We start from the raw sequence: 14803 nt of genomic DNA on the forward strand, positions 1-14803 counted from the left end.
TTTTTTTTTTTTCTTGAAGCGCCAGAGCTGGCCTGGGCAGGTCATGTGTGGGGGTGCTGAGAGAGAAGGGGGGTGTCGGGGGGCTCATGCAGAGCCCCCCACACAGCATGGGGCAGTGGGGGGCAGCAGGGATCACCCCCCACCCGGCAGCATGCACTGAGTCAGGGCGTTTTTTTGAACAAGTGCCAGGAGCTGGGAAAGCCGTTGCTGGGCTGGGAGAGTGGGTGGGGAATGGTCATGGCCTGGCTGATTCGGAGATTCGGCAGCAGCCAAATCTCCAAATCAGATTCAGCCAAATCGAATTGGGACAGCGATTCAAATCACTTAATTGAATCTCTGTCCCCCGAATCGGCCGAATCTGAATCCGAAGCAGATACTAGCCGCTTCTCACAGGCCTAGCTGCTTCCCCTGGCTGCTCTGGCTGCCCCTGCTACCACCAATGGTGCAGAAGCTGCTTGTTATCTCTCTGTTCCTGCGCAGACGATGCAAAGATAGCACAGAGTGGCTCTCCCATGATCTCCAAGAGGGCACTGTAGTCAGTTGGTGTTCCTCACATTCTTATTACAGCAATACGTAGAAGCCTCAAATGGGACTGAGAAGTGCACATATAAATAGTGGAGACTATTCCTGGCCCAAATAGCTTACAGTAGGGCTGTCCAACTTCAGAGCAGATGGAGGCTACAGACTGTGGGTCTTGGGCTGCACACTGTGCAGGCTGCACACTGTGCAGTCTGCATGCCACAGGCCACATGGGTTTCCTGGGACCCCTGCCATGTGTAGCCCCACCTTGCCACATAAGCATCACAAACCCTCCACCACCACATGAGTATCTCCACTGCCATCACCATGTGAGCAAGCCCCCTTCCACTGCTACCACCACATGGGCATACCCCACCTCATGGCTCTCCTGCTGTATGAGCCCCCTGCTGCCACCACAAGATGGGCGATCCCCTCAATCCCACTACTGGCATGTGAGCAATATGAGCTGCCTGCCTGAGACCTTCTTTTAGTGGTGCCAAATGGGCACCAAGCTCACCAGGGCTCTTGTCACAGTATCCTGCCCCAGAGACCCAAGCCTCTGCCTGCCACAGCAGCCAGAGCAACGCAGGGAGTGGCAGCCAGGTGGGAGCCCACAGGATGCACATTAACCCCTCACAAGCCAGATGCAGTCTGTTGGGCACAGGGATCTGGTACAGAAGTTCAATAGACCAGTATAACCTAAACATTACATCTGATACTACATCCATCCAGGTCCATCTTAAACTGGGTTCTGCCATTTTTAAACCACTCTCTATGTACTAAACTGCAATTTTATTACAGGTCTAGATTGGTTTTCAGTCACTTATATTGGTTTATATGTAATGTTTGTACCTGGCCTTGTTGAACAACCCTGGCTTTCAGCGTAGAGAGAGACAAGAGACACAGGATGGGAAGTGAAACAGAACAGCAGAGAAAGGCAAACTGACCTGTCCACAGTCACATGGCAGGTCTCTGTATTGGTACTCTTGTCATGCAAACTGGTTCACATCTCAAATTCACAATCTCTGAATTTGCATTACATATTCAATGTTGTACCCAATCATTGTTTCTTACAGAGTGTAACATAGGTGGTTGCTTTATGAAAGAATGATGCTTTGCTCTAAATAGCACTTTTCATCTGTAAATCTGAAAGCACTTTGCAAATGAGGTAAGTGTAATTTATTCCCATAAGTAGCAGTGACGTGAAGTGATTTGCCAAAGGCCACACAACAGGCCTATAACAGGGCTAAAAAGAGAATGTGGGATTCTTGACTTTCATCCAGCGGTTTAGCTCCTAAATCGCTAAACTCCAACTCTGTTCTGGTCCCCCTCATTCTCCCAACTCTAATCTGACTGAAAAATTATAAATATACAAGTATCCATTTATAAATTGTGGGATTTTCAGGAGACTTTTTCAGATTTTCTGAGCAGTGGTGTTATTCTGTAAGAATGCCATGCCTTACTCATCTATACTTATGTAAATTATTAGGGCTTTTTATACTAAAAAGGATGATCTTTGTGGTCACCATGTGAGGATTTATATATATATTTAATACTTACCATGCTCTTCTTATCTGCTTTTTGAATTGTATATCCAGTAATGGCAGCATTGCCATTATCTTTTGGCGGCTGCCAAGATAAGGCAACATTTTCTCCCCACACATCATCAATCTTTACAATCTGTGGTGGTCCTGGGCGATCTGTAAAGATAATATGGCAATGTCATCTTTCATTTCTTTTGTTCTCTCTCTAGTTTTAATATAATCTATACTATAACATATATAAATGTACATACACATACAAACACACACAAATAAAAACACTGAAAGGACCCCAAAGTTGTCAAACGTTCAAAAGTTAGGAAATAACAGGATGAACGTGGTTTGGGCAAACTTAATATGACCCCTTTTTGCCTATGCATTATAATGCCATTTTTGATTGCATGATCATATGTTATCTTGCAGAAAGCAGGGCAGGGTGACACCATAGAGACTAACTCATTCAGAGAGGCATAAGCTTTTGTAGGCAGTAGCCAACTGCATCTGATGATATGAATGGACTACGTTATCTTGGCAGCGTTAAAAGTGACTGATAACATGGGCTTAAATTGGAAGATTCAGGCAACCTTAAATATATGTTGTGCTTCTATCTCTGCCTATAATATATAGAGATAGTAAAAATACAGATTAATAGTATATGAGATTTCCCAGATCTCTCTTTGTTCCATCATAGCCTTTTCAACACTGGGGGCAAACAGTAACTTTTATCACACAGTTATGCCAGATCTGACCATTTAACAACCATAATAAAGATCATTAGTGACTCAAATAACTATTGACAGAAAAAGCAACCTAAACAACTGAAACAGGACACAATTCTGATGTAGGACTGTAATGTTCAGTTTGAGTACTGACATCTTATTAGAAGACTCCTATTTATACCAGCTGAAACCTGGACCAGAAGATTTGGCCAAGTGAGCTGGAGGAGATGTGTATAAAGGAGGAAGTTCTTACAAGGAATCTCTAAGTGTCCTGATACTGAGTAGTATGTTTGGGGAATCTATGTGCCCACAGTGCCCTTATTTATTTATTTTAACATACCGACTATTTGAATATCTATTGTAGCTTTGTCCACCAAGTTTTCTACTTTCACTTTCAGAACATAAATTCCAGAATGGCATCTCTCTGCCTTTCGGATAAAGATGATAGTGTCATTTTCACTGTTGCGGATATTGATATCATTCTTGTCTACGGAAGCACCATTTTTCTTCCAAGATACCTTTGCTTTTGGTTTTCCCTGTAAAAAATATTATTTTTGGAGGGAGTGACAGTCACAAAGAGGAAAAAAATATCTTGATGAATAAAAATGGTAGAAATTTAATAAAATAAACAACCCCCCCAAACAATTCAGAGGCTATCAGATATAAAAGTGGAAGCATTTTTTCCCAGCAAACAATATATTTATCCAACACTGTCTTTTTGGGGGAGACTAGTAGTATTTATACTTTCAGGATGGCTGCAACAAATAGTTTCAGTTGAAAGAAAGTGAGGAAAAGGATACAAAGACATAGAAACAATTTGTTCTCCATTTTTAAACAAAGATCTTTCACTTTTCATTTTGAAACAGATTTTTTCATTTCAAAGTTGATTTTTTTTTTTAAATAAAGGAGGCTATAAGATAAAGGGGAAAAAATAGTGTTTTGGAGTGACCCACAGTAATATTTTTGTTTTCTTCATTTTGCTTAACAGTTTGAAACATTTCTGTACTGGTTTGACTCAAACTGCTTTAATTTTTAAAAGTTTTGATAATACAAAACAGAAATAGAAAAATCTATATTTGTACATATCTAGTCTGGTCTTTTTCTTGTCTCATTGTTAAAATTAAAGGGTCGCTGTCTTGTAATTTCTCAGGAGCAGTAATATGTAGAAGGCACATCTACACATGCAAGTAATGTGACTGAATATACTCTGGCTCAATTTAAGCTGGAGTAAAGTAATTCCAACGTCACTGTCTACACATGTGTTTAAGCACAGTAATTTACTGTGCTGCCAGATACCGCTTGTATGTGATGGGACTACTCAGCAGTGCAATAAGTTAGTCTACTGCACCCTAAGTGCCATGCACATGTAGACAGTGATGCTTTACTGCACAGCAAATGATCCTGTTGTGCAGTAAAGTGTCTTCTGTATGCGTGCCCAGAGTGTACTAACTGGCAAACTCTCATTTGGCTTCCTAGTGACTCCTAGAAGCCTGGCTCCACTTCATATCTGTATGTGTGCACAAGGGATTGAACAGGCTGGATGCAGGAGTTCTCAAAGAGCAAAGCAAGTTACTGGTAGCATATGCCTCTTCAAAACCTGCAGGGACAAGGACAAGGTTCAGCCCTGCCACTATCCAGTCATAATAGAAAGTACCTGTTACACCCTCAGATGTGGTAGTATAGCAGCTTTGCTCCTGAGAAGCATTCAGAGGCTCCATGTATAAAGTAAGGGTGGGTGAGTGGGATGCCAGTCCGAGCACTGATTTAGAGGGGGTTCAGAATGATGTTGGGCCCTAGGAAACCTAGACAGTGGTGGTAATAGGAACAGCCTATACAGGGACCCTGTGTGGCAGCTACAGCAGTAGCCACCACTAGAATGCAGGGAGCCCATGCATTAGCGGTGGCAGAAACAGCACCCAGTCTGGGGGAAGATAGCACTGTAGCAGCAGAAGTAGAAGCAGCTGGGGTCACCCTCTGCCCTTTGCTCTCTGGCCCTTGGCATGTAACCCTACAACCCAAGGCACCAAAATTTTAAGTGACACATCTGCAGATGTACTGTTGCACGCAATTGCTGCCTGGTTAATTTCACTTCATATTGCCCCCCAAAAGAAGGACAAGCTATTAAATATTACAATCCAACCTTAAAAACTGTGTCTCATTAGAGTCAATGTCTGTTTGTTGCAATAACTAAGTGCTGTATGATCATTGTGTGTAAGGCCGGTCTATTGTACGGGTTTCTGGGCATTCTGTGTACAACAAACAATGGATCAGCAGCTGTATGATAGCTACAAAAATTTGTCATTGGTGAAACATAACTTCATTCAGAAGGCAGGGAAAAGCCTGCACCCGTAGTGACTCTCCAAGTATTTCCTCTTCTGCTTAATTTAACACAATGCCCCAAAATTATAGCACATGCAGTTCAAAAACATGCAATATAACATAAATGAGCGTTAATATGTCTGTCTTTATTTCTTACCTGGAAAGGAATAACAAGATTCACAGCTTCTCCAACCCTTCGAATATAAGTTTGCTTTAAGTGCCTTGGTAGACGAATCTTTGGAGGTTCTAAGAAAATAAAATAAAAGCTTGTGTTTATGCATGCGTTTAATGAAACAGGTATACTGTATGCAAGACACAGAAGGTGATAATACAACTCTACTTTGTTAAGGCCTGAGCTGGAGTAGTATGTGCAGTTGTGTGTGGTTCTCAGCATTTTAAAAAGGTTATAGAGAAACTAGAGTGGTTCCAGAGCTGAACGATAAAGATGATAAAATGATTCTGAGGGCAAGTCATACAAGGAAAGGTTGAGAATACACTTAGTACATTTAGTTGTGAGAAAATGAGATTAAGTGGGGACATGACTGCTACCATCAAGAAGAGAGAGAACAACTATTCTCCCTTGCTACAGGGCAGGACATGAAGTAGCGGGTTTAAATTGCAGGAAAGAAGATTTTGAGTAAATCTCAGGGGAAAAGAATACCTACCTGATTATCAGAACAGGAAGACAGTGGAAAAAACTGCCCTGGAAGGTATAGGATCTCTTAAACTGGAGACTTGATAGAAATGGTTCTGGCATAATGTATCCTCCATTTGTTCAGGGGCTTGAACTACATGATGCTGGAAGTCACTTCCAAACCTAAAATTCTATGGTTTTAATTTCAGTACTAAATTTTACAGGGCTGGTAAGTACCATCAGCAGTACTGGAATGTATCTTGATATGTTTTTCAAAAGTGACAAGCAGATTGGGAGGCTCAGATTTTGGGTTCCTAGCCTGAGACACCTTAAAGAGGCCTTTTTTCAGAAAACATGTCACAACCATACACAAGCTTTAGCAGGCGATAGTGCATTGCAGTTTCCAGCTACAAGCAGGGATTAGTCACAGGAAAGGAGGAGGCAGGAATGCCTCTAGAATATAGATGAGAAACCCTTGAGGAGCTTACCTATAACTTGTTTAACTAAAATGGGCTGTGGGTGTAACCTAGGCTCACTTTCACCAGCAGCGTTCACCGCTTTTACTCTTACAAAGATCTTCGATTCAGTTGGCAGGTCAGTGATGGTGAACCTTGTTTTGTCTGTCATTTCTGGGTTGGCCACTATCCACTCTTCCGCTGGTGTCAGGCAAAGAAAAGAGAGAAAGAGAGAGAGAAAAATAGAGAATAATATATGTAACTAATGCTCCAACAAGAAAACTTACACTACAGTGAATAATTGTTCTGAAACTGCTGTTGATTGACTCTAATTTATTTCTCTAATTACACTATCACATGGAAATGATTCAGATTAATCACTGAAGGAATACGTAGGGCAGTGCTTTTCAACCCTTTTAGACTCAAGGCACCCCCTCCATAACTTCACTGAATTTAACAGCACCTTCAGCAGATGCAGGCAGAGGTAAGAAATTGGAATGAAATGAAAAAAAAGACTCCCTCCTAGCCCCTTTAAAAAAGACTAGGTTTATCAAAATCCTTCAAATGACTCCATTTTTTTTTTCATGACTGTAATGCAGTCACATATCATTTGTGGATCCAATACTAAAAGACAGACCTTTAGAAAAGTTCTGATTAGAAATGGTGCAGTGTTTCCCATCAAGCCCTGCCTGTCCTCTAAATCTGGATCACTTAAAAACCTCTGGCATTATAACATGCAGAATCAGATTTCTACCGTGACAAGTCAATAGTTAGTGCATTCCATGTCTAATAAATATAAAAACTATTGCACTATAATATTGGCACTGAATATTAGTAACATTTCTAAAAACATTTGTGAACTGCAGAATTATTGCACAAGACCGTGACACAATTTTACACATGTGGAACCCACTCGTAGGAAGACATTAAACACAGTTATGTTTAAAGCTTGTTCTTCTAGGGCATTTATATGTGTGCTCCAGGAGTTGGGGGGGGAGTGCTTTAATTAGAGGGACTGCAAGAGCTGCTCTAATTAAAGCACCCAAAGCATCTCGTGTATCAGCGTCCCTGCACTTAAAAATGAACAAGCTACAGATAAAGCGCCACTGCTGCCATTTTAAAGTGCAGGGATGCTGATACATGAGATGCTGGAGTCTGCCAGAGCACGGTAATTATCGTTGTCCAGTGGACTTGATTAATCGAGCGCATTGGAACAGTCTTGCTGTTTATATATAGGTGCCCCTACTTTTTAACACAAGTTGTGGTCATAGGCTCAGTTTCCTGAACCCCTTCCCACTCAAGTGAATAATGCATCTACAACTTTCTGAAGGTAAGTAATAGAGCAGATTCTATAGACTGTTGCCTCCCAAACCCAGTTCTGCTTTCAAGAATATGTCCCTATACATGAAAGGTTTATAATCTTGATTGAATGCCATACCTTCCAAGTTATAAGTTGTCTCCGCCATGTCATCAGAGAGATCTGCTGATATACCTTGTGAGAGTCCATCATTACAATTAATCAAAGACACCCACTTTCACACAAAAGGAGCGTTGTGTCAGTAGTTAGCATTCCCTGTTAGTATGCAAAGATATATACTGCAGCGTGGAGATGGCTTCTGGGTGTTGGCAGTAGAATAAAGCTATGCCTGTTCATCTAGGTAAGCAGAGCAGCTTACCTCATTTTCTGCATGGCTTACTTAAACTGCAATGCCAACCACATGATGAAAGGAAAGAATAGAATAAAGAAGGAAGAGACATGACTTGACTGAACCAAAAAGGATAATTCAAGGAAGTGATTATTGTGCTCTCTTCTCTTGGTCAGATATCTGTCTTGTTTTGTTTTTCTTTACAGACCACTGCCTTGCTTTTCCCCTGGACTATGTAGTTACTAACTAGAAAACTCTTAGGCCATTTGTAGACATGCTCACTATTTTCTAAACTCTGTTAACTGATTCACATCACACAGACTGTTTTCCCTAAAAGCGACACTGTATATGCATGTTAATTAATACAGTTTAAATTGCCAAATTCGGACTGCCCTAGTTTACATTCATTTTAATCCTCATTCAATGAGGATTAGTTAATTTGGACTGGTGTCAGTTTTAATTTGGACTACAGATGTCCATGTGTATATAGTGATGGCTGTAGTTTGGATCAAACTTAGAAAAACATAATGTCTATACATGGCCTTAGAAGACTAGGAAGTGCCTGAGAGTATATGGACCTGTGCACAGCAAGGCATTTACTTCACTTCATTTGAACATCTACACCAACAATCTCACAGCAGTTCAGGAAAGAGTCTCAATTCCTAATAATGATCAGTTTGTGCTCAGGAACAGAAATTATGTCTTCTCTCAACTTAGATGAACACCTTGGCTTTAGGTGGGAGAAACAACCTGTTCTTTTGATTATCTACAGCTTTGAGTGTGGGTGCAAGCTACCCAGACTGCAGTGCTATTATGCTTGAAGAGTCAGAAGATGAGAGGTATTCATGGTGCTGAGACAGAAGACATAGGATAGTTTTTGGTCTGATCATAGTCCAAAAAAGAGAGAGGACAAAGGAGACTTTGAGAGAGACAATAATAAAATAAAAGGTGAGGGAGTAAGGATGAAAGAAAGAAGGAAATATAGTATATGGGGGGGAAAAAGAAGGAAACTGAGAGGAGAGAAGTACTGAAAGAAAGGAAACAATGAATGTCTATACAAGGCAAGAGAAAGGTTTGAGAGGAAGAATACATTTAACTAAAGTAGATAGAAGGGAAACTTGTTACTAATGCTGACTTGACACAAGGAAGCAGGTCAATAAAGTAAGGTATAAGTTCTCCAGGGTTGATGAGGCTTCTCTCTCCTTTGAGGGAGGAAGAGGAGGAGGAGGAGGAAGAAGTAGGAGGAGAAGATGACCACAAAAATATCTTTAAAAGAGAATCTAGTTAGATATTAAAAACTGGTTTTAGTATGAGACCTAATGTATTAAAATTCCTTTCATATTATCATAGTGCAAGTTCAGTTCCAGATAGTCATACCAAGCAGATGGTACGGTGGCAGCATGGTTATATCTACAGGGGATCTAATTGAAGCCAATGAGTCTTTGAACAGGTACAGGGGCTCACCTGTGCATATCCAATTGTAAGATTCAGGAAAAGGGAAAACAGATGGTGGGAAACAATTTGAGATCTACAACACCTGACAATTCTAAATGATGTATTACTATGAATTTTGCCCTGCTCCCCCTGACCACCTAATGACTTTTTCTAAAAGTCCTATGATTAAAAAAAATCCTTGTGTCACATTCAAAGGCAAAAAGAGAGACTGAGTGAGACAACACAACTGAAGAAATCAGCAAGAGTCTAGAAAGGCAGAACTGGAAAATAAAAGAACAGATGAAAGAGATGTTCATATGAAACTTGAAATATAAGGAATTATTAAACATTATAGAAAAAATTAGTCTGAGAGAATAAAAAGATATTGAAAAAAGACTGAAGAAGAGAGACATGAAAATACTGAAAAGAAAGCAAAAAGACAGAATGAAGAAAAATGTATGCATAGTTAGTTAAATTCCTATATTTTTGTATTTTCTATTAAGCTGGCTTCCTAAATGTTACTAATGTATATTATATATACACATAAGTAATACTGATTGTGTATATGTAGATGCATATGTATATATGGGAGGCATATATAGATATACATAAACACACAAAAAGCTATGTAAAATACATTGCATGTATTGTATTTTATAAGAGGCATATATAGATATACATAAACACAAAAAGCTATGTAAAATACATTATATATATTGTATTTTATCTGAGGTGGGTAACACCAAAATGACAGATTCAACTGTTATTTTGTTGTATCTTCGTATGTTTTAAACCTATCTGAAAAAAAGTAAAGAATTTGTTCTGTTTAACAGGCATAGAATGATTTTTTTTTTTTGCTGCACCTTTAAATATAGACTCGGAAGATTCCTGTTAGTATTATAGTTGGTATTATCATAAACAATGTATTGACCCTCTAATTTGGTTCCAGAGAATTTCTTGTCTTGTTATACAGTGTGGCCACATAATGTCATTGAGGGGTTTTTTCATAACACTTGAAAGGACTTTAATGGGAGCTATGTTTACAGGCAAAGGACATCATATACAATGTCCCATAATATAATTAAAATCACCAAATGACTTCTTATTCCAGTAGATTTCAGAAAGCTTTTTAAAAATATCCATGCTTGTTCAATGGAACTGTCATAGGAACATATGAGGATTGCATGTATTTGCTGCATCTGGACCTAGTATTGTGTTTTTCCTCTTTCCAAATCTTTCCCACCTCTCTCCTGCCATATAAGAAGGAAACCTGCTCCAGTTATGCCTGTCTTTATGTTATCTGCAGCAGGTCCATGTCTTTCACTCTGTTCCTTATGGATAATGACTTCAAGGTGCTGAGTACTTCTAGAAGGGTGCTGATGGTCCTTTCCTTTCATTGACTTGCATGAGAATTGAATACACTCTGCTTCTTGCTGGATCAGGCTGCTTTCTCTGTACTCTTGTTTTCCTGTGATACTTAAATCCTAAATGTCGGGCCACAAGTTCTGTTCTGTATTATCTTGTGTTCAGGCTGATTCCCATAAAGTGCATCCACAGAAACTTTCTGTTAATTTAAATGCCCTCTCTGTCCTTGATTTGTAAAAACTTGCACAATACATTTGAACCAGCATTTAGATTTACAGTATAGTTAATATCAACAAATGGTCAAAGTGAACATATTTGCATTCCACTCCTTTAAATATGCAAATATTTCTGGAAGAACTTCTTTTAGATCAGTGTTTCTCAACCTGTGGGCAGTGACCCAACAGTGGGTCACAAGAATATTTTAAAGTAGGGGTTTTTAACCTTTTTGGATCAATGTACCCCTGGTAGCTGGGGTATTGCCCTGCCAGACATGGAGCGGGGTGTGGCGTGCAGCTGAACATGGAGTGGTGGTAGCCACTCCATGCGAGTTTCCCCTGCATCTGGTGGGGCAGGCAGCACCTGTACAGCAGCGTGGGGTAGTGCGTGGCAGTGCTCTGTATCTGGCGCCTGCGTGTACCCCCAGGACCTTCTCAAGTACCCCCAGGGGTATGCGTACCCCTGGTTGACAACCCCTATTTTAAAGGATCGTGAGTTGTGGCAGGGCAGAGGAGTGCCAGGAAGGTGCCTGCCCCTTCCAGCAGGGGAAGGGGGTAGGGGAGAACTGCTTGGCTGGGCTGGTGCCACCAGGGCCAGTGCCTGTGCTCGCAGGTGTGGGGCGGCTGGGAGACGCTGCTTGGGGGTGGGGGGAGCCCTGACCAGGGTGCCTGGTGTGATGCTGCAGCCCCAGCCCAGGGCAGGGGGCGTGCCAGAGGCCTCTCCTCCTCCTCCCTCCAGCCCATGCCGGGGCTGGATTTGCTCCACTGCTGCTCCAGCCCAAGCAGTCCGACCTGAGCAGGATTTGGGTAGCTGGGGCTCCCTTCACCTCGGCTGGGCTGGGATTGAGGGACACCAGCATGGCCCAGGTGGCAGGGGACTGGGGGTTGGGCACTGACAGGGCCAGTGGAGTGTAGGTTGGGACAGGCCATGAATCTTTGTAAATGGTTCCTGGTAGGAAAAAGGTTGAGAACCACTGTTCTAGTGGCTCCACAATTAATCATCTTAGATACACATGGTAATGAAATTTTCTGTATTCTTTTATGTCAAATGTTGCTTACCTGTCCAAATGACATTGGTCTTAATTTCTTTTTGAACCCACATTCCAGCTTTATATTAGTGGAAAGATTCCACTAAGTATGTAGCTACGAAGTATATATATAAAGGTTCTACTATTTGAACACTTGATACACTAATACTGCTACTTATATGGTACAGATTGTTTGCATTTCTCCTTCTCACATTATTTTTCTTGACTGAGCTTTTTTTTCCTTTGCACACTTACTTTGTTCTTATCCGTGTGTTCACCTCTATTTTCAAGACAGACTGAAGGAAAAATCCTGGACCCAAGCCCTTTGAATGTTGCGGGAATTCTAAATCCAGATCTGAATTTGGTGGCTTCAGATCTTTTCCGTTTTATAGCATAGCAGAACCACAGGGCTGTCTGTCCTCTGTATCTTGATGTGGCATTTGAGGAAATCCCACAATTGTTTTCAAACATAGGGAAACCCTTTGGTGGACATTTCAAACACATCTGTTTACTGCAGGCTATACTATCCCCATATGACTGGCCTTCATACAGAATTAGTCCCGATGGGGGGTTTTAATTTCCTCTACTCTCCAGTTTAGAGGATCATTTAAAAAAATTTCCCTTTCACCATCTATCCAAATTTTTGCTCTCTTTTATGTGACCAGTTTCTCTCCTGAAAAAACAAGGGAGTAGTGGAAGCTCCTGAATCCAAATCTCCTGTACGTTGTATAGGAAACACAGATATGTAAGTGTCTGTTGTTCTGAAAAGCCAGATCAAATGCCAGATTACCTACAGCAGAACCTGAATGAAACCCAATAGCTTGACAGTGCTGAATGATTGATTAATTTTCACCTCAAAGTGAAAGCTATCAGCTCCCAAAGAGAAAAGATGGGTCATATCTCATTTATTTTAAGTGCTAGGAGCATATTATAGCTGTTGTCACTTACTTCCTTCAAAGCAGTACTCTATAACATAGCCATCTAAACCTGCTGCTCCAATATGGTCTGGTGGTCGCCATTTCATAGTCACTGTGGTATCGGTTACCCCATCAACAGCCAGCATCGTTGGTGGACTGGTCACAGCTAAAAATAAGGGAACAATGTATTAGCATGAAAGTTGGCATCTGTGATGTACAATAAATGGTAATCTTCTAACTCCTTCCCCAAATGACATCATAGGTTCTAGGGCTTCGATATCTGAGAGGTTAAGGCTGTATGTCTCTCTTTTGTGAAATGTTCATATTTTAGTCTGTCCTATTAAGGAGTAAGATAACCTGCCCAATAGATGAAATCTGTCTCCCCACCAAGTACACCACCTGACAGACTCTGCAGCACTGAAGTATATTTGGACAGACATGAAATTCCCTATTATATCATATTTCTCCTCTCAAAAAAAGAAGGCACTGCTGCACCAGCACTCTCTCTTTACTATTTCACAGGGTTTTGATTGTCCTCTGCATCAGGCAGAAATCTCCTCCTGGACTATGGTGTTTATAATAATAGGATTTTGTGTTTCGTCAGAACCATTTGATAACCTGCTTCTATGTAAAGAGGCAAGCTTGCCTTTCTGCATCAATAACCTTTACCTGTACTGAGATTAAGCTAAAATAAGCTCCTTATCCATAATGAGGGTCCCTAGATGTTATGGTACACCATAAAAAAGTTTGCAAGACTGTTTACTGTACGGTTAGACATGATTTACACTATGAAAGGATGTTGAAATCAGGTTACTCCTCCTTAGTAAGAAATCTGAGTATGCCTATACTTCTGCTTTGGGGAGAATTGAAAGCTCACCCTAAACTATCCTGAAACAAAAAGGTATCCTTCCTTCACCACTATTATTCTGCTGCTCTCCATACATAAAGCACAGAGGGAAAGACAAGTAGTGAGCAGAATGATTCCTAGAAGGGTTTTACTGGAGAGGAACAGGATATTCAAGCAATCACTTTCTAGAAGTCATGCCTATGACTTGTCTCTCCTGGGATTGACTCTAATCATGGGCACTAAAGACAGGAAGAGGGGTGGAAGAGGGCCACTTGGGGGCTTGGCTGTAGCACTCAGATAATTACTGAACATGACTCAGAGAGTGGCAGGCTTAGAGGAAGCTTAGCCTTGGTCTGTGATTCCTGGGAGAGCTACTGGGAACAGGCCGGCATGCTCCCCAGGTGTGGGGAGGCTGAGGTGGTCAGTATGTTAGGGCTAGAAAGAAGGCCTGTGAGCTGGCTCAAGTAGTAGTAGATATAGCAAGCTTTCTTAGCAGGAGTGGTGAACAAAGCATGAACTAGAATCCAAAAGCTCTTAAATTCCTGATCCTAATTCTGCTGCTTAGTTTATTGTGTGATTTTAGGTGAATCACTTAACTTGTTTGCCCTTTGGAGTTAACACCTGATTGTTTCAAAATGTGCTGTGAGAATTATTTGCTAATGCTTGCATACTTTTCTTGAAATTGAAAAGCATTATACAAAAATTAAGGATAAACACTGAAGGGGTAAGCTTGAACGAATCTCAGATCTCCGCATGGCATGGAACACAAGCCATTGAGGTACTCAGTTTAATTTGTTTTCCCCCAACTTTTCAGTTGTTTCCAGAGTCTGGTTGTTTCTAAAATGTGAAAGTTTTCTAAAGAACATACCTAGAAATGAAATAGAGGTGTGGACCCCTATGAATTATAAATGTATTTATCATTCACATTCTTGTGATTGATCATAGTCATATTTCATGGGCCCCTTAGAAACAGTCTGTGGATCCCCCAGGGGTTCACAGACTGCAAACTGAAAATTGCTGTCTTAGGCAGTAAGCTCTTTGAGACAGAGACAGTCCTTTTGCTCTGTGTTTGTACAGTAACTGGCACAGTGGTGTCATGGTCCATAACCGGGGCTCTACAGTAGTAAAAATAATCATAATATGATACATACACTAATTTTCTAA

The 14803-nt window shown here is 40.9% G+C and overlaps 1 protein-coding gene across 6 annotated transcripts in view; it reads right to left on the reverse strand.

The window, feature by feature from the left end:
* Positions 1–14803, reverse strand: part of MYBPC1 (myosin binding protein C1) — a 108673-nt gene that overhangs the window by 14276 nt on the left and 79594 nt on the right. For all 6 annotated transcript variants that reach the window (XM_090043245.1, XM_090043246.1, XM_090043249.1 and 3 more), the window contains 5 exons: positions 12824–12958; positions 6221–6388; positions 5256–5344; positions 3120–3315; positions 2080–2219 (listed from right to left, as the gene is read on the reverse strand). In XM_090043245.1, the coding sequence (XP_089899371.1) occupies positions 2080–2219; positions 3120–3315; positions 5256–5344; positions 6221–6388; positions 12824–12958 (728 nt within the window). The remainder of the gene's footprint in view (positions 1–2079; positions 2220–3119; positions 3316–5255; positions 5345–6220; positions 6389–12823; positions 12959–14803) is intronic.

The sequence above is a fragment of the Crocodylus siamensis genome, chromosome 4 (genome assembly GCF_052110815.1).
Source record: "Crocodylus siamensis isolate JL-2025a chromosome 4, ASM5211081v1, whole genome shotgun sequence".
NCBI lineage: Eukaryota > Metazoa > Chordata > Crocodylia > Crocodylidae > Crocodylus > Crocodylus siamensis.